Below are 24,332 nucleotides of genomic sequence, written 5' to 3'. Positions count from 1 at the left end.
TCGGATCATGAATTATGATTACTATCAATAAAAGATACCATTTTCAGGAGGTTCATCACCAGCAGGCCGGAGGTGAGCACGCGAGTCTTGAAACAGGCTTTGCCAGATAAATGCTTCGCTGAGTAAGAGCTCAATATCTTTCTCGGTCCAACCCTTCGTTGGCAATGCTTGGAGGAACATCATGACCTCCTAGAAGAACCGTTAGTTCCTGTTTAATAGAGGCGATATTCGATTAGAAAATCGTACCTGGAAATCCATCTTGACCAATTGATCTGTCCATTTGACCAAGAATGCAGCGCAAACATAGAGGTGGAATCGAGAGAAGCCCTGCTCCTCGGCCTAGAATGACGATTAATATCATGCAAAGCAGTCCCCTAGGGGAAAACGCACCATATACGTGTCCCACATGCGTATCGTGTTTTTGATGCTCATTTCCCGCATGAGCAAGCAGTTCATCCATCGGAAACTAAATTGCATAAATTCCACACCTTCTTGCTCCAGGTGCTTTGCGAGTGCTGCATCGATGCGCACTGTTAAGTCTCGTAGTGCCCTGACCTGTCGGTGAATGCCAGGCTGAGCATAAATGTAGTTGTCCTGGATACCGTCCAGCAGCTTTGTCAAACACCAAAAAGTGTCCGCTTCCACCGCATCTAACACACTCCGAGGCAATTGGCCTGGGTCCATGCCATCTTCAACGTTCAGATCGGTTATATAAACGCCCAGGAAAACCTGCCAGAATGGAGTTACTAGATCATTGATACCTTGAACATAACCACTTGCCGGGTGTCGAATGGCCCAGAGATAAAGGATGCGCTCCAAAGACCGCTGAGTGGCTTCATAGCCATACAACGGAATGTGGGGGCTGGTGCGTGGAACATCAATGCTAATCTGGTGCCAAACTGCCTCATCAAGCCCTCTGCCACGGCCCTTGGTTGAAGGGGGGTTTGCAGAGCTTGCCCCACTGCCTCGGTCAAAGGCCTGCCGGACTCCGTCAAGGTACTCCTTACGCTTCCGTTCCAGAGTGGAGATGCGTCGTTCACTATTTGTAGGAAGATAGCCAAGGAGAAGTTGCCAAGTCATTGGCCGCACTTCTTCCGGGACACCTGACCAAGCGAGATCCCGCAGCTCAGTGGGAGATACCGTACTTGCTTGCAAGATGCGCTTGAACTTGTTGATTCGCGTAATGCGACTCGAATGGATGTCCCTCTCTTTAGGTGAAGCATCTATAGGAGGTGGGGAGTGGTTGATGAGGTTCAAAGCATTGGCAGGGTCTATAACTGTCAGCATGGTTCTGCTTTTTTCAGTCATCGACTTATATATACCTTGTAAGATGTCCTTGTATTGAGGCCGGAGAATCTTCCCCTCCCCCTTGCGAGCAGTTGGATACATCGGGGCACCACGCTCTTCCGCAATATCTGAACTATTCGCGCGTTGCCTGTTGGCGGCGGCTAATCCATACCCAAGTGTTGAGGAGTTGCCTCCTGCCCCACCACTGAAATCAATATTCTGGGCCTTCAAAGGCGCGGATCTTTTCCTCCTCATACTAGCAAGACTAGGGAGCCCGAATTCGTCTTCATCATCATCGTACACAATCTCATCATCGTCATCATCTTCATCATCTTCTTCCGTGGGGTCACGACTCCACTCGTCGACCCCTTCGGTCATAATTCCGGGGTAGGGTTGCCGAGGAGGTGAGGCAACCAGGTTTCCTGGCCTGCGAGCCAAGTTCGATGCAGAATTTGTTGCCGACTGCTTCGGCGGTGTTCTCGGGGCTGAGTGGGAGGAGGTAGGTCTGCCAAAGAAGACACTTGTCAGTCGTCGATTCCGGTCAATTGCTAGATCTGTAGAATGCATTGCTAACATACTGTACAATATTGGCATGTGAGTATGATGCGCCAACAACAGTATTCGAGCCATAGAACTTCGATGGTCCCTGATTTAGGGGCGTAGTTCGGCCAGCCCAGAACGGCGATTCGGCACGTCTTCAAAGGACATTAGCATTCAACAGACCATACAGCTGTTTTTATAGCTGTAGAAGAGGGCATATAAAACTTTCACTTACTCCGAATTGTCTGTGAAATGGAGATAAAGGCCATGTAAGCAAGAGCTGCGATTAAAATGCAAGGGGAGGCAAAAGATACGAACCAACCTGGACCATTTCCTAGGGATACAGTCAGCTCAATGTCCAGCATACAAGGATCCAAGAAAGTCTTAGGACTTGTAAAATAAACATACCTGCTGCCCTTTTTTGTTCGCCATCGTATGGGGATTCCGAAAGAGGTGCGCTCATGCGGGACTCTGATACACGTGCGGGGTGGCCTGTGATAGAACGAATGCCGTATCCTGCAGCCAGGCCATGTAGGAACGGAATAGAAAATCAATAGAGCATATTTGGGAGGAATAGACTCGAAACGAAAGACAAATCAAAGCAATCTTGTAGGTTCTAACCATATAGATACAGAATGCCTAGCTTTCATCCGCGTGAAGAGAACGCATTATGTAAGCGCTCCGCTTGGGGATTCCCGCGATTGGACTTCTCAACTTCTTCATCCTCTTGTTCTCAAGTTTTCGCTCTTCTGTTACTTTTGTTTTGCTCTATTCTGATTTACTAGGGTTACACTTGCTCCCGTGACTAGCTCTCTTATCGATTTATTGACCGCTCACTGTTTTATCATGGCTGACCCAGAGGATGGAGATGATCTCTTTGCTGATCTGTATGTTTTCTACCTTACTCTACATTGAAATAACAAAATTCTAATCAGACTTCCTTCTTTAGTTACGATGCTGATGATTCCACCAATCGCACCACTGAAGCGGTTGAGGCGCCGAAGCCTACTGATCTAGGCGCGACCAACTTTGCTCCTACTGGAGACGGTGCTGGAGAGGGCTTCGCACCTGCCCCTGTTGCCACATATGAATCGCACCCTCCTCAGCCTTCGATGTTTGACCCGGGTTACCAAAATGGCTCCGGAAACGCTTATGGCGCCCCTGCCACTCCCCAGGCACCCCCTCCTGTCGAGACCGAGTCTCACGGAACAGGAATCAAAGAAGACGGGTAAGTCCACTAATCGCGTTTCTTTTACATCTCCCTGTTCGAACTCTACCCCAATTGCATGTATCCGTCTGGTTTTGGGCTTTATCTCGCCAGTACAAGCCTGGGTGGCGCCAATTGCTATTCATGGGTTCGACTACAATTCTGGGTGCAGGAAGGAGTCTCCTAGCTACGGGTTAAGATTTCTCTGGGCTGTGGACTATGGGCTGTTTGAGGAAAATTTGCCGGTTGTCTGATAGCGCATGCGCTTTCGAAGGAGGGAAAACAAAATGCGGGCTCGGCGACCAATCAACAACATGTCTGTTCGAGGAACCCTATCGCACAACCACCAACGTCTACCAAAAGAGTGATCTACCGTTCATATATTGGAATACTCCGGCATCTACTCCACGGAATCAAGCAGAGGCTCAAAAAGCACATCCCCTGGAGCCCTTGACGAAGACAATTGCTTGCGCAAATCAACCACACGCCACCCACGGACCTTTATCACAAACGATTCATATATAGTACAGCCGATACTATATAGTTTCCTGTCGATATACCTTGATAGGGCAGAGCAAGAAGTAGCTATCTAGCTTGGGACTCTGTGTTAGACAAGGCAAAGGTTTTCACGAGTCAGACAGACAGACAGTGACAATTCACTTTTTACGACTGAAATACTTGCACCTCCACGCTTCTCATCTCGCTTGTCTCCGGCTTGAGCAAACCAGAAAGAGGAGGACATGAATTCTGCATCCAGGCCCATGTAAACCAGTGGGCTTGACGTTAAATCCCGGTCATGAACTTCAAAATTGCTCAAGCCCATACAAGTATACATTGACAGTGACTACGAGGTACAAAGATCATGTACCGACCTAGCACGTGCCCTGCTTGTTCTAGGGCAGTTGTGCTCAGAATAGCGACTCTTTTCGCACACTCGAATAGCCCATGAATAGCAATACCTCGCCACCCGCCTCTGCACGTTGATTTACTTCCTTTACCCTCCCCAATTATTATTTCTACCACATTTGTCTTCATCAGCATGTCGTTCACTGGATATCTTACCCCTGGACATTCCGATTTTGACCTTTGGGCTGGACCATCGCTAACCGATCACAATGGGATTATTAGAAAGATGTTCATTGGTGGTCTGAACTGGGAGACTACAGACGGTAAATATGTCTTTGCTACACGGAAAACGCGTCATCTGGCTGACATATCTTGATCTTCATATAGAGTCACTCCGTGACTATTTCTCTCAATTCGGTGAGGTTCAGGAGTGCACCGTCATGCGGGATAGCGCCACTGGACGCTCTCGCGGCTTTGGGTTTTTGACTTTCCGTGACGCTAAGACTGTCAATACTGTAATGGTGAAGGAGCATTATCTGGATGGAAAAATTGTAAGAACTACCTCGCAATTGGGACACTTAGGCAAAGTGAGCTGTTGCTGACCAATATCGAAGATCGATCCCAAGCGTGCTATTCCTCGCGACGAACAGGAGAAGACTTCAAAGATTTTCGTTGGTGGTGTTAGCCAGGAGGCTACTGAGCAGGACTTCAAGCAATTCTTTATGCAGTTTGGCCGTGTTGTGGATGCCACTCTTATGATGGACAAGGACACCGGACGTCCTCGTGGATTTGGTTTCGTTACTTTCGACGGTGATGCTGCTGTTGAGAAGGCTCTCTCCCGTCCTCTTGAGATTCTGGGCAAGCCAATTGAGGTCAAGAAAGCCCAGCCCCGTGGCAACCTGCGTGAGAACAACGAACAACGCGGAGGGGGCCACCGCAACGGAGGATACCGCGACCAAAACCAGAACGACGGAGGTCAGCAGCAAGCCCCTCAGCAGGGACAGGGTAGTTCGATGACTCCTCAAATGATGGCCCAATACTGGCAACGCATGCAACAGTACTTTACCATGATGCAGCAGCAGATGGCCGGTCAGGGAGGAATGCCCGGCATGAACATGGGCGGTGCTATGAACATGAACCCCGCTATGATGGCCCAGATGCAACAAATGCAGCAGATGCAGATGCGTCAGCAGCAGCAGCAGCAGCAGATGGGTGCCCAGCAGCAAGGTGCTATGAGCCCCGGCCCCGGCCCTCAGAGCCCTGGCTCCCAGCAGGCCATGCCCAACATGATGAACCCCGCTATGATGCAGCCCAACCAAGCCAATGCCCCCGGTGGTCCAGGCAGCGATTGCGCCAGCCCTGTCCCCAACGCCGCCGCTATGGCCGCCAACTACAGTAACAACGGAACCCCAAACGCAGCCAGAGGACAGACTGGACCTGGATACAATGCGACCGAGCAGATTGCCTTCGAGCAGCAAAAGTACGAACAACAGCAGATTAACCGCTCGATGGACCCTCGCGGTTTCTCGCCTTACCAGCAGCAGGGTGGCCCAACTTCGTGGGAGGGCATGTACGATGAAGTTCCTCAACCTCACGTCCCGACCGGACCAGCAGGTATGAGACGCATTGGAAGTTCGGGTAGTGGTATGTGATTCTTACGAGTCTTTGCATATTGTGCCCCTTTCATCCCAATTCCGTTCTTATTTTATTGCTCGTGGTAACTAACACTTTTATCAAACAGGAACCACTCCTCAGCCCCAGAGCACTGCACCCGCTAATGCTCCCACTGGACCCCGTAACGCCGGCAAGCCTGGTGCGAACTACCGTGGTGGTGGCCGAGGTGGACACCGCACCTTCCACCCCTACCAGCGCTAGTCTCCTCGTTGTGGCTCCTTCAAGTGACGCATTTAGTCTCTTCTCGTTTCAGATACAACTTCGTTTCTTTCATGTGTTTTTTAAGTCTTTTTTTTTTTTACCTGAGGCCAGCGATTTTGGGCCTCATGGATTGATAATTGCGTGGCCGCCAGCGAACGCGTGGAAAACCGGCGCGCTGGTTGTATTGGCAATCCCCATACTCTTTGACTTCATTTCAAGGTTATCTGGTCCAGTGCTTTCGTGCTTTTGTTCGCGAGTGCCGACGTTCGGGAATCAACCTTGGAAAGCTTGGGTCGAGGCTATCCGTGCTAAGCGGGAGGGAAATTGTTAGGTGATCGGTGAGAGCGGGTCTTCAACCTTCAAGCTCGGTGATACACTACATTTTGTTGTGAAGTTAGCCTCACAATCAAAAGTCGAAAGTGCTCATTCAAGTTACGTCGTAGATGGTCTCGTAGGTTTAGGGCGGAGGTTGTAGGGCAGAGGGTTTTCGTTGTTTGATAAATCAAAATGTCGACGAGGCTCCCCAGCCATGGCAACATTTGAACTATAGGTGGGAACCAGCGCGACAGGCCCCAACCAAGCGACACAAGGCTATTTTGTATATCTCAAATTACTTCTTGGGAATCATGGCTACCTTGGGGTGAATATCTATGTATTTTTGTGCTCAGAATAGTCATTTTCATAGTGGTGATCGAATCAATTGTATAGGTCGTTTTCTAGATAGGGCCATGCAATTCACGTGACTTGATAATTTCCCAGTTGGTGCCATTCAAAATGCCCAGTTCACAAATCTCTTGAAAGGTTTGCTAGGCCCTACAATGTAAGCACTCACCTGAGCAACTTCCAACACGTTTAGTACAGAATTACCAGGGAGTTTCAATGTTCTTCACGAGCTTGTTCAGATAGATGACTCCCCTCACTTTGAGTTGCTCTATATATCCTTCCACCCATCTTACTTCCACGATGCATATCAACGTTTCTGTCTGTAGACCTCTGTCTTAACTGAGAAATCATAAGGTTATAAGTTATACAGCATTGAAAACTACATGAGACTATGAGATTACATTCAAATAGTTTATGCTAAGAAGGGACGAAATCCTTGACCTCAACTTCGGACTGCTGTTAGGACCGTTTTCCAATATAAATATAGTGCATCAGGAGAGATACCATACCCACGTCGCCAGGGTTACAAGACTACGAACAAGTCACAGGGATTATTACGAAACTAATATGGAAGAAATGCTCATCAATTGCAAGCGGTAATATAAATGATAGATGGTAAACATGGTAATGAATGAGGTATGTATAGAGACAAGATGAAAAAAAGAATGGAAGTGATATCACACAAGAAGATGCATCTAAAGGCAGGAAGATCAATAAATGCCCAGCCGCCATTTTCAAGCACGCTAAAAACCGTCAAAAAAAAGTAACTCCCAAGCCACAGCGCGCGTGCCCGATCTAAGAATGTCGAGTGGAAGATAAAAACACGGGAGAGAAAGAAGAAATGTAACGTCATATCAAGTCTGTGACGCTTTCGTTGGTTGTTTTTTATTCTTTTTTGTTGTTTCTTTTTTAATATGCCATTCCGTAGCCCGGAGCTGCGGGACGACGGCCTTCAAGAGAGCTTCGCGAGCGGTGGCTGTCGGGGCTTGCGCTGCGGCCGTGCGCAACGCCGTAGTCATTGTGAACTAGGCCATCGCGTTCGTTGCTGCCAGGTGATCTGGCTCGCTTGGGCTCATCTCGGTAGGACTCGTAGGGGCCGGTGAAGTTGAAGTTGCTCATCTCGGCGTATTGCTTGCGCTGTGGGTGTTCCATAAGGAGGGAGTCTCGGGCGTCCAAGGGAGTGAGGTCATCGATATCGCGGTTTGCTTTTTCTATAAGAAAGAAATCGTTAGTATATGGACATGTTGAGATGGGACTTGGATCACAAGGTATCTTTGACTTACCAGCTTCTCTTCTCCGCTTAGCATGCGGGTTCTCGCGGCAGCAGGCGATGAAGGCGTTGACTGCAATGAGAATAGCGAGGACCGCAGTGAGAGTAGACTGCACGACAATGAGGACAATGCCGGTGACTGTCTTTGTTGTTTGGGAAAGACCGAGTTCTTCGACGAAGACAAGGACGCAAGCAATGGACAGGACACGGACGATCTGGACGGCGATGTTGATTCCCATTGATGCCTTAGTGGCATATGGGCGGCTCCATAGCAGGAGTCCCAACAGAAGGATTTCGCAGGCGAGCTGGCCAGCACTTTGGAACAGACCGTGGCCCTCGCCACCGGCGATGATGCAGCCCTTGACCAAGGCGTACACAATGACGGGGATGAAGAGCCACCAGAAGTCCTTCTTGTAGCTGTCGTAGAACAAACTGTATTTTTTCCAGGTTTCCTTGTCCTCGTACAGGCTGTCGGTATCTCCCTCGGCCTTCTTATACTTGCGAGCCATGTAGACAATGCGAAGGGCAAAGAAAAGAAGAAGCGCTGTGAAGAGAGAGAGGGTTATGGCAGCCAGCAGCTTTGCTGCCCACGAGTCACCCTTTCGCAATTGGTAGACACAGTATAGAACCCAGATACTGTAGAGCACGAGGATCATGTTGGTAATTGTCCGCGCCATCAAGCCCCAATAATCCTTCCGGAAATCGGCTAGCTTGTTAGGGAAGTTGCCATAAAGCGCCCACAGTTCCAGTATGACCTTCATCAAAAGAATACCGACGACAACCACAGCGATAACGATGGCGAAGATCAGGAGAACAGTCATGAAAACATCGGCAGAAGGAACCATCAGTTCTTGAGCGACATTCTTCAGGTCGTTAACCGTGCTCGAAGAACCTTCACCACTGCTCGAAGAGCTGTTCGAAACGCTAGCATCGGCGGAAGTGTCAACCGAGCGAGCAACCATCTCGCCGAATTGGATGGTGTAGTCCCAGCTCCGTTTTGTCGTGTTGGTGGATGATGAGCTACTTTGCGTCGTAGAGGAATTCTTCAGGAACTCGTAGCTTGACTCAGTCAAGTTACCGCCTGTAGCCGCACGGAATTTGTCAATGGACTGCAGCATGCCTGGCCAAGAGATCAAACCAGTACTCCACATGAAGTTCGAGGAGAAGCTTTTATAGACCTGGGGGTAGGCGACACTGAGCATGCCATTCGTGGCCATGGAATGGAACCAGCCCATTACATCGCCAACACCAGGGCTGGATGACGGTGATCCAGCAGTTCCTGCGGAGCCGATGGCAGAGACACCGCTCAGTGCTAGAGCGCCTGCGGCAATGCCTGCCGAGACATATTTGACCGCGCCGACGTTCGTGGTATGGCCGTTGGTCAGTTGAGACTGGATGCAGGCCACGTTATTCTGGCCTGCCTTGGATTTAAGGACAAGCTTTGCCTGACCATCCAAGTCGGGCATGTTGAATGCGATACCAGGGATCTGGCTAGCATATTGGGACGGAACTTCCATGGATCCGCTGGCTTTGAAAGTGCCCTTGGGAACGGGGCAGAGTTCGTCCACATGAATTTCATCGCCGCAGGGATCAAATTCTTTGCTGTAGATTTCGTTGCCATAGGCAGTGACGGTGATAGACGCCGACACTTTCTGTTCCATCGCATTGGTACCAGCCACGTCGAAGACAACTACTCCAGTAGAACGAGTGTAGGTAACATCCATCTTTTGGACGTTGATTGCCGAATCGGTCATGCACAGGTCGAATCCGCTCGTGGATAGGGTGTCGGCTGCCAGGGCTTGAGGCACAATGGCCAGGCCTAGCAGAGCCCAAATGAAGTTCTGCATGTTGGCCAAGCACAATTGATATTCGATATGTTATACCAATCTAAATCTAACAGTTTGAACCAAGGGGGCGCGTATTCATCAAGGATGTAGGGATCGACTGGCGCGATGATCGGACGGGTTGTAACGATATATGGCGCGACTGTGGGTAAGTCACAGGGGGGAAAAGTCAAAAGGAAAAGGCAGGATCAACCCGCTATAGGAAAGAAATAAAAAGATAAATAATAATAAATGAGTCGAAAGGGCCGCAAGGACGAGGCGGTGGGATTGTGTGAGACACTGGTTCTCGAGCAACCAGGAGCTGTAAAAAACTGAGCGAGAGACAATTGAACGAGGGTAGTAGGAGAGAGGAAGCGATTGGAAATTAGAGAATGAATTTCCCCCTCTCACGATGCGATGATCTGTGAAAAGAAGAAAAGAGGGAGGAAAGTCTCGACCGTAGATTACTTTACGAGTCTAAACTTGGCCAAACTTGCTTGGCCCCTGAATTTGCGACTGATTGGCCCTGACCCCGTTTCAGTCTAGACCTAACACTTGGTATGTTACTATTTCCATTAGACTTTGTATTTATATCTTTAATTTATTATGTCTATTATTACCAAAATATCGTCTTTAACCCCAGAAAAGGAGTTGAGGTGCATAAACAGTTGAAGCTCATATTTAAAGCTCTCCTCCAGACTATTAGACCCAAGGTTTGCCACTCAAGTTACCAAGGTTCCGGCCTAAAGGATAGCCCAAAGGAGTGGCGCTAAAGTTCTCCCGGTCGCCCACCCATGGAACACATTCCTCCACACCAAACGAGGGATTACACTAAACACCTGGGCAACAACAAAACGCCACACCAGCCACACGGGATGTCAATTGCCCTCTAGCGCTTGCGAATTATGATTCGACCATTCAAATTAATTTGAATGGATTACGGAGTAGGCGCAAGGAACTCGGGGATAGCGGTACCTGCAGAACCGAAACATGAGTATCCATTGTCGGCTTCTTCACAAATCGAATATCCCTATCACAGTGCATCTGATGTATGACGTGTGCCCCTCGCGGGGCAGGTGTCGCACACACAAGCCCTGGGAGAACAGAAGCTGCAGGGCTTGAGCATGACTGGAGCGCCGATCGAAGATCCTCGCACGATCCCAGTTCTAGACTTACCCAGTGGACCCCTTACAGGCTTCTGGATGGACACATAATGTTCTTGGTGAAAATCTTGTTATGATGCACGCGACCAATCGAGTCCAGAGCCCTATGTTGTACAACATAGAAATCACATTTTGTGCGTATCGCACACACACCTCGGAAAGGTATGAACGTGTAAAACATAAAATTTGAGACCGACCTATGTGGGTTCACCCTAACTATGGTCCGATCATCAATGTGAGACAGGGCCAAGCGCTGGGGTGCCACCCTAAAATCACAGATTTCTATTCTTGTCGCTTTTGACAGCACATGGCACGCCATCAATTATTGGAGTGATTATCACTACGTGCTTACTAGTTGTCGGTACATAATTCGTAGTTTATACTCCGTACTCCATACCCAGCCTGTTGCTAGAGAGCAGCTACGGAGTAATCCGTAAAAACTTTGCAGATATTTATCTCTAAGGATTGAATTCATTTCATGGTTTCAGGTTAATTGTTACCAATGAACAAACCCTTCATTGGATGATATTATCAAAATAGGGGCGTGATCCCGTCTCCAGGAACAGTCCCACCAAGGAAATCTCCAGGGCTATTAATCAAAGCAACATGAAAAAATCTTCCTACTCAAGAGTTGAATACGAACTACGGAGTATAGAGTAAATTTCTAACCTAAATTATAGATGCTTTTTTAAAAATCCTCAATAATTCAAATATTGTAAGAATAGTCTGCTGCTTATGCGGCCCTCGTCCTTCATCTGGGCACGACACGACATATGACTTTAATAACTTAAACATCCAAGCTCAAGATCAAAGGTTAAAATACATAGAAAAGTCTCTTGTACAAAGATGCTTTTTTCCCCCTTTTCTCTGCCGTCTAGCTAACAAGCTGAGAAGGGGGAGAAAATATCTATGAAAACAGACATCTAAGAAGCTGAAAAGACCACAATAAAAGCCCATAAAAAAGATATTTAAAAAGTCATCTAAAAATACTACCTCAGAAGACTATCTTGAAATACTTGACAAGGCCGCATAAGGGGCCGACTATTCTTGTAATATTAAAAACATTATGTTCAAGATAATAATGCTAAATACAATATATCTTTTTCGATGTCTTGTTTCTTCTACATGTTATCATCAGAAGTTGAAAAAACTAATAATGATTGTAAACCGAAGAATATTCGCGATATTAAGCATAATTCTTACAAACGACCATGTGTAACCTGTGATTTGTGAAAACCCCAGGGCTGAATGTACCCAGAAATGTGAGAGGGGTATAGTTAGTTATACTCCGTACTACCTTCTTGTTAGGGCCGAGCATTTGGCAGAAAATGTACTATCCATACCGCCTACTACATCGTGACTGACAACCGAAGACCCTCATTCCACCACTTCGCCCATCACGTCTCCCTCCAGGCACAAGCTCGCTACCATGGGGCCCGAGGGGCTCGAGAAGCCCGAGATCCCAGATAAACCGGAGAAAAGATCTCGCCGCCGTGGGGCCGAACTCGATCCATTCCTTCGCACCCGGATCTGTGTGCTCAGAACCACAGCCAAATGGACGTACAAACAGATCCAGAATGAATACCCGCATATCCCACTCTCGACCATCAAATCAACCATTCTCCGAGAGAGCAATCGTGTCAATAACCAATCACAAGCCCGCTCTGGCCGACCGTCAAAGCTGAAGGACGAAGATCGAGCCCGAATCCGCGAGGCTTTTCATGCGAATCCTCAAATTACATATGACGAACTGCTGGTGGTGGTTGATTATAAAGTTGGAAAGGAATCGCTTCGTCGGTTTTTGAATGATGATGGGTTGAGGAAGATACAGACGCCTGGTCGGTCTTCTTTGGCTGGGAAAGGAGCTACCAAACAAGTTGATGGGGCTCAATCGGTTCAGTCATATGACACACCTCCCGCTGGCTGGGCTGGTGATTTTGCATCTGGTGTAGGACCCGACGAGTCAGATCCTGCATCTGCTACAGCGAGTCAAATCGTCAGCAATTAGACTTGTTGAAAGATATACCCTGGGATTTTAGGCGTTGCGCGTTCATTTGGGGGTTGCCTGCTCCATCATCCAACCAAATTTATTCTGCATGCCATGACGAATATAAGCTATACGGGATATATAGGGCATTGAAGTGAAACCTTCATTGCAGGACTGGTTTTGTCACAAACTATTTTATGGCCTCTATATTACATTGCGGATAATTGGTCTCGGTTTGCATTGAACATCCACAATACAATGTATTCACTCATTGTATCATTGATTTAGTAACCTACAGAAATTATTGATTCCGGGAATCTTTGTTAGGTCATTGTTTTCGAGCAGCTTGTTTGTATCATGCTAATGGTCTCAGATATAAAGTGCGGGAAATTGCAGGAAACATGCTAGCAGAATAGACCCATTTATGATCCTAAGACGGAAAATGGATTATACCATGCGTCAGACTGAAGATCTGGGTAAATCATAGCCATTTGGAGTAAATGTTCTACTTAGACACGGAGCTATTTTTGTAGTCCCTTCGGAGCCGAGAATGGAATACGACATGAATATCACTAGATCCTTGCTTCTTCAATAACGAGGCTGCAGTCGTGCTGAAAGATAAAATTCTCACTTATGCTTCAGAAACGATTACGAATGAGCGGTGCTTCACTACATCTATTCTTGGATATACCTGCCTAGATAGTCCCTAGACACTCACTAGGCGGAGAAAAAGATAGCAGGGGCTAAGTAGAGCTTGGGGTTTATTCTATAAATACTCGCCTAACGGAACTCAGAGTGGACAGGACAAGTGGTCAATAAACATAACTATGGGTTTCCTCTTTGTTTTGAGGTGCATGTCTTTCATTTCAGTCAATATATTTGCAAACACTGTGTTCATGTCTGGTAGGTTTGGTTTCTTGTAGCCTTTGTTGCATTTATATAGAGCCTATGTTCCTTTTCGATATGAAGACAATCGTTTTTCACCCCCTTCCCACCAAATCATATAGGAGTTCTCACCTTCCCATCAATCAAATGGGAAATTAAATGTTGGCGCAAGAAGAGTAGAGCGACCCAGAAAATGTAAATTTTTTTTTACCAGTTCGAAGACAGACTAAGCTTTACTGTTAAATGTTAGGAGTGAAAGATTCAATTATCAAACTGGATAATTACATTCGCTCGATATGTCCCATGTTGGAATGTACCTAGGTAATGCAATTATCAATCAGATGAAACACATCATCGATAAGAATCAAAGCCCTAGCTGAACAAAACAGCAGGGAAACACAAATTGTCCATATGAAAACAACACCAGACGCCAGGGTATTTTCCTTTTCCCGAAAAGCAACCGCCTATGCAGAAAGAAAGAAAAATCGTTAGATAAATGACAAAGGTCAACTTATGTCATAGTCACATCTTCCGCCGGGGTGGCGGCAGTGGAAGGCACAGCGGACACATCAGTCATAGCATTATCGCCATCTGCATCATGCGTAGGGGTACTTTTCTGCGAGTGGGACTCAGGGGTAGGGGTGATACCATCACTGAACGCATCACCGTCAGATCCGGTGTCATCCTCATTCACCTCTTCCCACAGACGAACAGTCTTGTCCACTCCGCAGCTCACAACCATACGCTTGCCGTTCAGTGTACCGGTGTGAACACAAAGCACAGCATCAGAGTGACCATTGAGGCGCTGCAGGACTTGCTTGCTCACAATATCCCAGAAGAGAATAGAGCCATCCTCACTGCCGCTGACGGCGAAACACAGGGGCGGGTTGTAGATCACATCTCGGGGCCCATAAGTACCGAAGCATCCCGACAAGCTGTATTTGTCGTTGACATGACCTTGGAATGTCTTAACGACACGGCTCTCAACATAACTCCACATCCGAATGCAGCCATCCAGGGTCCAGGCCAAGACATATTTGCCGTTGGGGGAGAACTTGACGCATGTTGCAGGCGGGTTGTCTTCCATCACCAGGGTGCGGAGACACTGGCCACTGTGGGTGTCCCAGATACGAATAAGCCCATCCAGAGCGCATGAGGCGATTAGGGTTCCGTCATACACAACATCGATACCGGCAACAGGGTCGGAGTGGGCTGGAAGGGAGCGCATAACGTGGGCTCGGCGAACATCCCACATGAACACAGCCTCGTCGTAGGAACCGCTGACAAGGATGTTACCCTTCGGTGCGAATGCGATTTGATACACGTAGTTTTGATGGCCATCAAAGACCTTGGTGTGGGCCTTGAGCTGCATCAAAGCATTAGTAAAAGGCCCTAGAACATAAAATGATGGATGGGTTTCTTACAGTGTTCACGTTCCAGAAGCGAATTGTTTTGTCGTCAGAACCAGTCGCAATCCAGTCACCGTTAGGGGCCCAGGCAAGGGTAGAGATACCGGCTAGGTGTCCCTCAAAGGTATGAATGAGTCTACCACTCGCAGTGTCCCAGACCCTGACAGCTGCGTCGGCACCTGTTGTTTAAAAGTCAGTTAAGTCAGTTAACAAGTCATGTAGTAGCTAGACCATGAACATAATACATACCCGCACTAGCAATCATAGAGCAATCGGGTGAGAATTGAACAGCCGACACTCCGCGCAGGTGGCCGCGCATCACAAACTTCTCCTTGTAGTTCAAATGCTCGGGCTTGGGAGGCACCGGAGTAGCAATAGGCGTGGCAGAGCGATCGGACCAGTTGTCGGCGTCGCCAGCCTGGTTCTCGTCCGAGCCAGTCACGTCATCTTCAGCAAGATCATCCGAACCGCCCTGGGAATGGTCGTCACGGATGCCAGGGCGGGCAATCGGAGAGGGGCTTCGGCGACGGTTGCGCATGCGTGAGGAGCGCCAGTACTCGTCGGCATCCACAGCTAGCTCGTCAGGGCTCTCGGATTCGCTGTAGAGACGGCCGGTCTTCTTTGGGCGCTGTGGGGTGAAGCCCTTTTGCATGGTCCAGCTGGCCCGGCGACGTTCGGCTTCGTCATGGTCGGAGCCGGCGGCTAGTTCGTCGGAGGAAGACTCGACGGGCGATTGGGCGCGAGGGTCCCGGCGGCGAGGCTGGGGGTTTGCATGATCCATTGTAAAATAGGGATGCGCAAGAGCATCCAAACAAGCAGATGCAAATGCGCCGAAATGAGGTTGACAATAGCCAATTTCGAGCGCCGAAATGAAAATCAATCGGACGCGTCGCGAAGCATAATATAAAGGCGGTGTGGTATTTTGCAAGCGGTGAGACTGGGGGCAGCTTTTGTTGGCTGCGTCATATTAAACCACGTGGACTCGTGGACGTTCAGGTCACCTTAATTGACCACTTCCTGTTCGCTAGTAACCCTAAATATCGCCGTCAACGCTCATTCTGGTCAATATCTGGCCCAATGGCCTACTCTATACCCTCCAAAGCTCCAAGTGACATCCGCATTCTCACTTTCAACTGCTGGGGTCTCAAATACATCGCCAAGTACCGCCATGAACGCATGTCGGAGATCGGGCGGCAGTTGGCTGTAGCCAACCCGCCGCCGGAGATAGTCGGACTGCAAGAGTGTTGGACCCAAAAGGATTATGAAAGCATTCGCGATCAGACTCGACACATCCTGCCGTATGGGAAATTTTATTACGGGGGCATATTTGGCGCGGGATTGGCGATTCTGTCAAAATGGCCGATCGAGGAAAGCAGCATGTTCGGCTACCCGTTGAATGGCCGACCAACGGCTTTCTTCCGAGGAGATTGGTTCGTGGGGAAAGGTGTGGCGAGCGCACGCGTTAGGTTCGGCCCTGATACCGCTGACGTCGCCGAGGTGTTCTGCACTCACCTACATGCGCCATATGAGCGCGAACCGCACGACTCCTACCTCTGCCACCGGACCGCGCAGGCATGGGAGATCTCCAAGCTCATGAGCGGCGCCGCGGAACGTGGTCACCTAGTCATCGGCCTGGGCGACTTCAACATGCTGCCTTCCTCTTTCGCGCACCGTCTCATCACCGCGCAGAGCCCTGTCCGAGACGCCTGGCGCGAGCTGCACCCGGACTCGTCCCTCGCGGCAGCAATTGATCCTGTTGAAAAAGCACGGAATCGGCCTATTCCAACGGCCGAGTTCAATCTTGCGGAGAATGGAGCTACATGCGACGGGTCCTTTAATACCTGGCGCTGGACTGAGGCCATGCGCAAGCGCTTAGTCCAAGGTGAGGACATTGTCATTGACAAGGACACCCCAGACCCGCGCGGCAAACGTCTGGATTATATCTTCATCGGCGACGGTGGCTACCCGCCAGCATTCCCGCCGTCTACCTGGTCAGTAGAGTCAGTTCAAGTATCCATGACACAGCGCCATCCCACTCTCCTCTGCTCGCTGAGCGACCACTTCGCCGTTGAGGCTGTCATCACCCGTTCTTCGGCACCGACATACCCTCATTCCCACTCTACAGACTCTGCCCCAACCTCTCCCAATTCTCCCACCCTACATATAACAACTTCAAAGCCCGTCTCCCCCAACGCCTCCCTTTCCCCAGACACATACGATCATATCATTGACATGATCCACAAATACGTGGCCCGTGAACGCTCTCAGCGCCGTTGGCGTCTGGCGCATTTCCTGGTGTCTATTGTGGTTTCCATTGGTTGCATGGTCGGCGTGTGGTGGGTTGGCAGCCGCACGTACATCGGATTCATCCTCGTCCTGGTTAGCACGCTCAACTTCGGTGCTGGGATTTTGGATGGTTTGATTGGTGGACTATTCATGTCAGGTGAATTGCGTGCCTTGAAGGAGTTTGAGTGGGAGGTGAGAAATGCGAGGTGCTTGGTGGTTGCCGCCGACAGTGGTGTAGGTGCTGCTTCAGAAGAAACAGAGAGAGATCAGAAGGACGATTGATTGCTTTTATCACAAGCTGGTTTGTGGAAAAGGGATTAGATCATACATGAAGGGGTGTGGCTCGATTGCGTGGCTTATCTGTCTGCTTATATTCGGTTACAAAAGTGTAGTATATTATGTGCCCAGCTAGTCTTATCCTCGACTGGCAAAACTAATTCATAATTCGAAAGCAAGATCAGCTTCTCGAGATAAAATACTTGTCTACAGATTCAAACGGAATAGAGTTTTCACGAAACGAGTGTGAATTGCATTTGTTAAGAAATCGTCATCATCAAAGCTACATAAACCTCCACCGAGTCGACCAGCATCAATTTAGAAGCAAGCAGAAACGACAAAGCGAGCCAGCATAAAAGAGTGCGAATTTACTCAGCACACTCGCGCTTACGGGTCTCAAAGACACGCAGAGTCTCCTCGGCGGCCTTGACACCACTCATAACCATAGCGCCGAAGGTAGGGCCCATACGGTTGAAGCCATCGATCTCAGAAAGCTCCATACCACCAATGATAAGACCCTTAGCGACCTCACGGGTGTTCTTAACAATAGCGTCCTCAGCCGCGTTCATGTCAAGGCCACGCATGCCGCCCAGCTTCTCAATAGCGTTCATGGAGACGAGACGCTTAGCGCAGAAAGCGCCGAATGGTCCATCGTGACCAGTAGTGCTGACGATAACAGGGGCGTTGATGGTGTTGGGGTCCATGCAGGAGTGGTCGTCGTGGTGGAGGGTGACGAGAGTCCAGTTGACGACGACACCGGCGAGGCGGATATCGTTACCGTCTGGGCGGGTGATCAGGTCTTCGACGCAGGTAGCGTTGAAGAGCTTGACGTTAGGGAAGGCGAGGACCTTTGACAGGAGCGTCGACGTGAACAACGAGGCGTGCTTCACGACCACGAAGTTAGGGTTGTTGGGCTCTTCTTCGAAGGGCACGCCGAGCTCGGTCAGGAAGGCGTCTGCGGGGCGTCGGAGGATCATGGCGCTGAACAGCTGTCCACCTAGCCAGGCACCACCACCTGTATAGTATGTTTGTTAGTGATATTCTGTTGGTTTAGGGTGGAGGTCTACGAGAGATAGTCTGCTCGCATGGGACAAGACTAACCGGGCGACACAGAGGCCTCCACGATGGCGATCTTCAGGTCTGGACGGGCCTTGGCGAGCACGTAGGCAGTGCTCAGACCACAGGAACCGGCGCCGACAATGACAACATCGCTCTCGGCGTAGTTGTCCAGATCCTGGAAGTAGCGTCGGGTCATGGCGCGCGAGACTTGGCTCTCGCGGATGGGGGCGAACTTGAACTCATCCCACTTGTTGCCGAACTGCTCAAGGAGGTTTGACTGGCCCTGGCCGGTTAGGGTGGTGGTCACCGACTCGGGGACGATGACCTTGCCCTTGATGCCGGTAGGGGCAACAGTAGCAGACTCAAACATGGCAGCGGGAGGAGACATAATGGTTCAGAGATCAAGTCGGGGATATGACTTTGGGCCTTGGTTAGTTTGACTACTCTAGTTTGGGGGAGAGGGAGGGGGGAGAGCATGATCCTTTCGCTGGTATTATCCAGATCAAGTTAAAGGCCGTATAATCTCAGAACGAACCCACGCCGAGGGTGGATCTGATGTCTAGACATTGGATTCACCACCGACGCAAGAACGAACACCGGCTCATACACAGAGGTTACCTGATATACCTTGATCCCTGAGGGATAATGTGCCCAGCCAAAGAATATCCATGGCTCCCAAAGGAAGGGCAGTATGTACTTTTCCGTTTGGGATCTAAACGAGAGTCAGCCCTGAGGGTATGCAAGTATACATGGTAGTAGATAGTTACTGTTGTAATGTAAATTCGTCAATGGATTGATGGAGAGAGGAAGAAGAGAAAAAAGGAACTGCGGGCAGCTCAACCTTATATGGCCAACAAATCATACCCCACCATCCCACCTATCGAGATGTCATAATACTCCGACTCTCTCCGGTTTTCCGGTGAGCTTCCCGGTGAGCTACGTTGCACGAATCAAATGCTCTCAGGTGACGTTTCTAGCTTTTCTAGCTTTGGCTTCATGAGTGGCCCGGAGTGTTCCGCCCCGGACCTCATACTTTGCCCCACGGAGTAGGTTTCCTGTTACTACGTGCATACATATGTAGCTATACCCGATTTTCCCTTTGAGCTGCCGCTTTTAAGAGGCCCAGGCTCACTGAGCAGATCTCAGCACGGGCTTAGATTAAGGTTAGTGATCGTCCATGGATCCATGGATGGCTTGAGTTAGTCACGTGCGCCATGACATGGTTAGTTCGTTGATAGTATTGCTCCTGCCCTCATTCTTTTCCAGGTTGGAGCACTCTATCTATCTCATTAAGAAATGCGTCATGGCTATAGGGTGAATTCGTTTAATGGTATTACAGTCAAAAGTGCAGGCTAGGACCCTAAGCCCACATTGCAACATAATACATGTAAGATTTTATTATCTGTGTCGTGCTTCAATCTTCATAAGAAGCTCGAATAAATGCTAGGGCACCAGGTAAGCCATTTACATATTTTCAGCTCCATTGTCTGACATGAACAAGACAAATGTACTCTCCAGCTCATGTGTAGATGTGTAGATGTGTAGACTCAAGGTACTCAATAACTCGGGCAACATTGGCATCGAGTTGATCAACCATTGCAGCAAAGATTTCCATCTTCCGTGAAGAAGCCTTCTTCTCTTCTGGGTGCAGCTCTTTCCAATCCTTCCCAATGGCACCTACAGGAGATGCGTGTTGTATATTCCCCTCCACCAATCCTAGCTCCTCGAGACGCTGAAGCCGCTTCTGTGTCAATGCATCGGGACCATCGTCGTACATTCCCGCTGAGCCCAGTCAGTAATTGAACAGTCAATACATGTGGAGGACCAACCGTATTTCTCGATGATCTCCCGGGGCGTTTGTAGAGGCCAGCGTGGAGCCGTATATCGTAGATAGACAAAAAAGGGCTTCTGTGATTCTTTTTCCGTGCGGTTCTCGAGGAATCCCAGCATCTTATCTGTGAATGTAGGAGTTACGTAGAAGTCTTCGGGGATTTCTGTTGTCCGGTCGAAAAATTTGTCTCCTTCCATCCAAAACCCAGTTGTGTGGATAAAACGGACTTCGATATCATCCAGCTGAGGCTCATAGTTATAGTGGTTGCCAGCTCCTGGTAGCAAAGAGAAGTTCTTATCGAAGCCCCTGGGACAAGGAGCAATCTCTTTTGTCATTCCAAGATGCCTATCGGGGGTCAGTAATGATTCTTTAGAATATTTGGAACTCAGATGTAGGAACTCACCATTTTCCGGACGTGAGCGTGTGGTATCCTCCATATTGCAAGATCTCCGAGAGAGCCGCTACTCTCAAGTTCAAATATCCCTCGTAGCCAGGCTTTCCCTCAAAACCATTACCATCACCAAATGATCGCATGAACTCTGCCATTTGTCCTAGAAGATGTAAGTTTTTTTGGGGTAAAGAAGGCGATTCCTCGATGCCCATACCAAGTCCAGCAATGTGGCTATCTGTCCCAGAGAACAGCATGGATCGAGTGGGAGAGCACGCAAATTCTGTCTGGAAATTGGTCATTCGGATTCCTCTTTGGCCAATTTCGCGAGCGCAGGTGTCTCAATCTCTCCTCCATAGGGGGAGATGTCGCTGAAACCGAGATCATCGGCAACAATGACGAGGAAATCTGGTCTTTTATTCGCGCTACTCATTGTAATAGAGACTCGAGAAACTTGAAAACGAATTAACAACGAAATAGCAAGCAGATAAAATAGGCTAAGGCGAAGCCTTTATATGGACTTATTTCAGGCCCCATTTAGCTAGATTTTTGACTAGGCTCATAGCTTGATAAAAAATCTTACGGGGATAGACGACTGACAGTCGCTATATTAATTTGAATCTGATATGGGTTACGCAAGCAGGGCATGGATGTCCAATTGTATAGATGAAGGTGCGAGCTAAAACACTTGCCGGCCATCCTTCCTCGTTCTCCGGCGTTGTCACGCCATTTTAATACAAGTTCGCATCCTATGTATTAGAGACCATTGCTAATTATTTTGCCGCCGGTGCTAATGGTAGTGTAAATAGTTTCTGCTCGTTTCTGTGAAACAGGTTGCAACATGTATGTTGGGGGTTGGCTCTGGACAACGCGAGTACCTAGCTAACAGCTGGATTAACTAGAAAGTGGATCAGGAAAAAAGTCTTGTGTAGTAATCCATTCAGTCCATTGTCTCTTTGGTTTGCAACCTTATGTACTTAGCAATGATGCGAAAAAAAATATGACATTATAAGTAGGAAAGTCTTCGGCTTGTGCGCTTATTGGCAAGAGAAGTGGTTTATCACGTCCTCGAGCAACCTTGGAGAGCATTTTGATCATGTAAGGATCAGTGATCAACCTTAGAACCTTCCAAAATTGGACGTCAGGGTACGTACTTAGGGACGTGCTCAATTTTACTCAGGGATCAAAAAGCGGCAAGATATGAGAGCACTAAAAGGGGAAAAGGTTTCGAGTGCCAGGCATTATCCGGTACTAACCACAAACTAGTAGATTCTTGACTATCAGGTGGGAACATACTAAATTAATCAACAACTCTGATGATATCACTGCTATCAAGCTTGTCTGGATGTATAGATTGGGTGTTTTCGTGGCACTTAGTGCATCGATGTACGTTGTACTGACGGGTGACTACGATGGGGCCAAAGTACTAGGTCGCGGAATGGGAGCAATTATTATCGTGAATGAGATCCACCTGAAGTCGTTTGGTTCTGAAAGGCCAAACAAAATATTCATATTTCATTTTCTCTTCGAAAATCCTGTGTGGGCTTTCTGACATCATAGTCATCACAGCTTTCAGCTGGGGCATATATATGAGAACGCAAGCAGACGCATGAGAATATACAGTGATCTCCGCTAGAGAATCCAAAAATCACAGCACAAAACGGTAATTGGCACCGTAATTATCCTCCGCTACCGGGCCATCCACAGATTTTGTCGGGTCCTCTTCAATTCGAGGCCCATACTTCTTGTCAAGGCGCCGGTTCTCCCATACCAGGAGCACACGCAGACACAAAGCGAGGAGTGTAGTGAAGAACATAAAAGCAGCACATATTGCCATACCCTTTACATACCTTGGGGCTTGTTCATCTGGGAAGATGTTGGTGCCCAGGAAAGGCCCACACTGGCCGATCAGGTTCAACAGAATAATACCTCCACCACGGCGAGTATCGGAGCCCTGGTTGTCTGCACAACGTACAACGTAACACGTCCAGTCAGTAAAAGACATTTAAATAGAAGCAAACTCTAATGATCAGAAGGGAAATGACTCACTCAGAACCCACGGCAGAATATTGGCGATCGAGGGGAAGACTCCACAGGCCGCCAAGAACACACCAAAGTATCGAACACCCACTGATGTGCAAGTCGCGCAAAGGATATACCCCACGCCACCAACCAGTGATAAAGCTGCGATCGTCAATCCGCGTTGCTGAATACGATCCGCCACCCAGGTGGTCGCGATCGTCGCCAGAAATGAGGCAAAGAATGGAGGTGCAGTGAGCCCCTGGGCGTTGATGGCCGTGAAGCCCATCTCCTTGAGAATGGTGGGTAGGAACACGGGGAGAGAAGAGAAACTGACGTTACAGCTGAAGTACATCAACTAGGTACACGGTTTAACATTAGCAATTCCTCCGATACACACGATGATACTGATGGTCGACTTACAGCTGTAAGCCACGCTTTCACGTCGAGAAGCGTCATGGCTAATTCCTTCCATTGGATCTTGCCCGTGCGATCCGGTTCACCGGATTGTTGCAGTGCACGGGCACGCGCAACATCCTTCTCTTCCTCAGTCAGGAACTTAGCGTCCAGCGGGCTATCTGGCAAATAGAACCAAGCCAGCACGGCGGCCGCGCAGACCGGAACACCCTCAACCAGGAACAGCAATCGCCAATTTGCCAACGAAGCATGTCCCGAAGTAATACCATATGCCAAGGCACCGGCGAATGTATTTGCCAGCGGCGCGGCAGACAGAAACAGACCGCATCGGAGACCCAGCTCGTGGCGGCGGTAGAAGAATGACAGCAGATAGGGCACACCGGGACCGAAGCCAGCCTCGAAGGCGCCCATCAGGAACCGGAGCGCCATCATGCCTTGCCAATTACTGACCGCTGCTTGGCACGTTGCCATCAAACCCCTTTCCATCATCCGTCAGTTTATAATTCATACATTCATATACATTTGCAATTCCGGCTGGTTGACAGCATGGCACATGGGATTCATACCAGGAGAATACCACGAAGGTAGCCCATTGGTGCGGTTTGACAATCTTCCACATCAGTGCTTGGAATTCAAACAATGTATATGAAATATAGAAGATTGTCAAGAGCCAGGCGTAGCTTTTTCCATCGAGGCCGAGGTCCTCTTTCATGCCGGCGATTTTGGCATTTCTATGGTTTACACTGTCAGCGGTTGTGCTATTTTGCGTGCAGGTCCAAAGATGCTGTTGCGGACGAACCCAATGTTACTTCGGTCGAGGAAAGCGAGGAGATCTAGATACCACAGAAACACGTAGTTAGAATATAAGTTCGTTTAACGTCTCGAGTTCAAAGCATACAGAAAAATCCCAATAACGTCGGAACACGCCAGTCCAATTTTCTAACCACTCGACGCTCTAACTCGGGATCAATAGCCGGTAAGATTGCACTGGGCGGTTTCTCCTGGTGAGCGGGCACGGTGATTTTCTCAATATCTTCATCAGGGGCTGTTTGGATTACATCCTCCGGCTGCTCCTGCCTCAAAAAGCCCATAGTGAATCGA

General features: G+C 48.8%; 10 protein-coding genes across 10 annotated transcripts; 3 read left to right on the top strand and 7 right to left on the bottom strand.

Moving 5' to 3' along the window:
• Positions 1–24: 24 nt before the first annotated feature.
• On the bottom strand, positions 25–2,259 carry N7471_000850 (GTPase-activating protein GYP1; the record flags this gene model as incomplete). Its single annotated transcript, XM_057273571.1, has 8 exons — positions 25–189; positions 247–339; positions 391–1,271; positions 1,323–1,792; positions 1,866–1,982; positions 2,063–2,072; positions 2,146–2,161; positions 2,236–2,259. 8 exons carry the CDS (start codon positions 2,257–2,259, stop codon positions 25–27), a joined length of 1,776 nt encoding a protein of 591 aa, XP_057141750.1.
• Positions 2,260–2,559: 300 nt separating this feature from the next.
• On the top strand, positions 2,560–5,854 carry N7471_000849 (uncharacterized protein). The gene is made up of 6 exons (XM_057273570.1): positions 2,560–2,714; positions 2,777–3,055; positions 4,163–4,203; positions 4,268–4,431; positions 4,495–5,524; positions 5,622–5,854. The coding sequence occupies exons 1-6, from the start codon at positions 2,674–2,676 to the stop codon at positions 5,753–5,755; spliced, it is 1,689 nt and encodes a 562-aa protein (XP_057141749.1). The 5' UTR covers positions 2,560–2,673; the 3' UTR covers positions 5,756–5,854.
• Positions 5,855–7,327: 1,473 nt separating this feature from the next.
• On the bottom strand, positions 7,328–9,535 carry N7471_000848 (transient receptor potential ion channel family protein; the record flags this gene model as incomplete). The annotated part of the gene is made up of 2 exons (XM_057273569.1): positions 7,328–7,629; positions 7,702–9,535. 2 exons carry the CDS (start codon positions 9,533–9,535, stop codon positions 7,328–7,330), a joined length of 2,136 nt encoding a protein of 711 aa, XP_057141748.1.
• A 2,568-nt stretch (positions 9,536–12,103) lies between these two features.
• Positions 12,104–12,682, top strand: N7471_000847 (helix-turn-helix domain-containing protein; the record flags this gene model as incomplete). Its single annotated transcript, XM_057273568.1, has 1 exon — positions 12,104–12,682. The coding sequence occupies one exon, from the start codon at positions 12,104–12,106 to the stop codon at positions 12,680–12,682; it is 579 nt and encodes a 192-aa protein (XP_057141747.1).
• Positions 12,683–14,057: 1,375 nt separating this feature from the next.
• N7471_000846 (WD40 repeat domain-containing protein) lies at positions 14,058–15,736 on the bottom strand (the record flags this gene model as incomplete). Its single annotated transcript, XM_057273567.1, has 3 exons — positions 14,058–14,912; positions 14,971–15,134; positions 15,205–15,736. The coding sequence occupies 3 exons, from the start codon at positions 15,734–15,736 to the stop codon at positions 14,058–14,060; spliced, it is 1,551 nt and encodes a 516-aa protein (XP_057141746.1).
• Positions 15,737–16,032: 296 nt separating this feature from the next.
• Positions 16,033–17,523, top strand: N7471_000845 (inositol phosphosphingolipid phospholipase; the record flags this gene model as incomplete). Its single annotated transcript, XM_057273566.1, has 1 exon — positions 16,033–17,523. One exon carries the CDS (start codon positions 16,033–16,035, stop codon positions 17,521–17,523), a length of 1,491 nt encoding a protein of 496 aa, XP_057141745.1.
• A 362-nt stretch (positions 17,524–17,885) lies between these two features.
• thiA (thiamine thiazole synthase) lies at positions 17,886–18,964 on the bottom strand (the record flags this gene model as incomplete). Its single annotated transcript, XM_057273565.1, has 2 exons — positions 17,886–18,532; positions 18,619–18,964. The coding sequence occupies 2 exons, from the start codon at positions 18,962–18,964 to the stop codon at positions 17,886–17,888; spliced, it is 993 nt and encodes a 330-aa protein (XP_057141744.1).
• A 119-nt stretch (positions 18,965–19,083) lies between these two features.
• On the bottom strand, positions 19,084–19,438 carry N7471_000843 (uncharacterized protein; the record flags this gene model as incomplete). Its single annotated transcript, XM_057273564.1, has 2 exons — positions 19,084–19,288; positions 19,344–19,438. 2 exons carry the CDS (start codon positions 19,436–19,438, stop codon positions 19,084–19,086), a joined length of 300 nt encoding a protein of 99 aa, XP_057141743.1.
• A 657-nt stretch (positions 19,439–20,095) lies between these two features.
• On the bottom strand, positions 20,096–21,097 carry N7471_000842 (uncharacterized protein; the record flags this gene model as incomplete). Its single annotated transcript, XM_057273563.1, has 4 exons — positions 20,096–20,358; positions 20,406–20,752; positions 20,811–20,958; positions 21,013–21,097. 4 exons carry the CDS (start codon positions 21,095–21,097, stop codon positions 20,096–20,098), a joined length of 843 nt encoding a protein of 280 aa, XP_057141742.1.
• A 1,346-nt stretch (positions 21,098–22,443) lies between these two features.
• On the bottom strand, positions 22,444–24,322 carry N7471_000841 (putative MFS transporter; the record flags this gene model as incomplete). The annotated part of the gene is made up of 6 exons (XM_057273562.1): positions 22,444–22,757; positions 22,845–23,172; positions 23,238–23,709; positions 23,798–23,962; positions 24,031–24,064; positions 24,130–24,322. 6 exons carry the CDS (start codon positions 24,320–24,322, stop codon positions 22,444–22,446), a joined length of 1,506 nt encoding a protein of 501 aa, XP_057141741.1.
• Between the last annotated feature and the right edge of the window lie 10 nt (positions 24,323–24,332).

Source organism: Penicillium samsonianum (genome assembly GCF_028829775.1).
Source record: "Penicillium samsonianum strain IBT 33392 chromosome Unknown utg000001l_segment0_segment0, whole genome shotgun sequence".
NCBI lineage: Eukaryota > Fungi > Ascomycota > Eurotiomycetes > Eurotiales > Aspergillaceae > Penicillium > Penicillium samsonianum.
Note: the sequence above shows the minus strand (reverse complement) of the source record. Positions and strands in the feature narration are given on the sequence as shown.

Bases quoted from the DNA above. Each gene is read 5' to 3' on its own strand.
- N7471_000849 (XM_057273570.1), top strand. From the start codon at position 2,674: ATGGCTGACCCAGAGGATGGAGATGATCTCTTTGCTGATCT. The intron at 4,204-4,267 runs GTAAATATGTCT...ATCTTCATATAG, and splicing joins GAACTGGGAGACTACAGACG to AGTCACTCCGTGACTATTTC. The intron at 5,525-5,621 runs GTATGTGATTCT...TTTATCAAACAG, and splicing joins CATTGGAAGTTCGGGTAGTG to GAACCACTCCTCAGCCCCAG.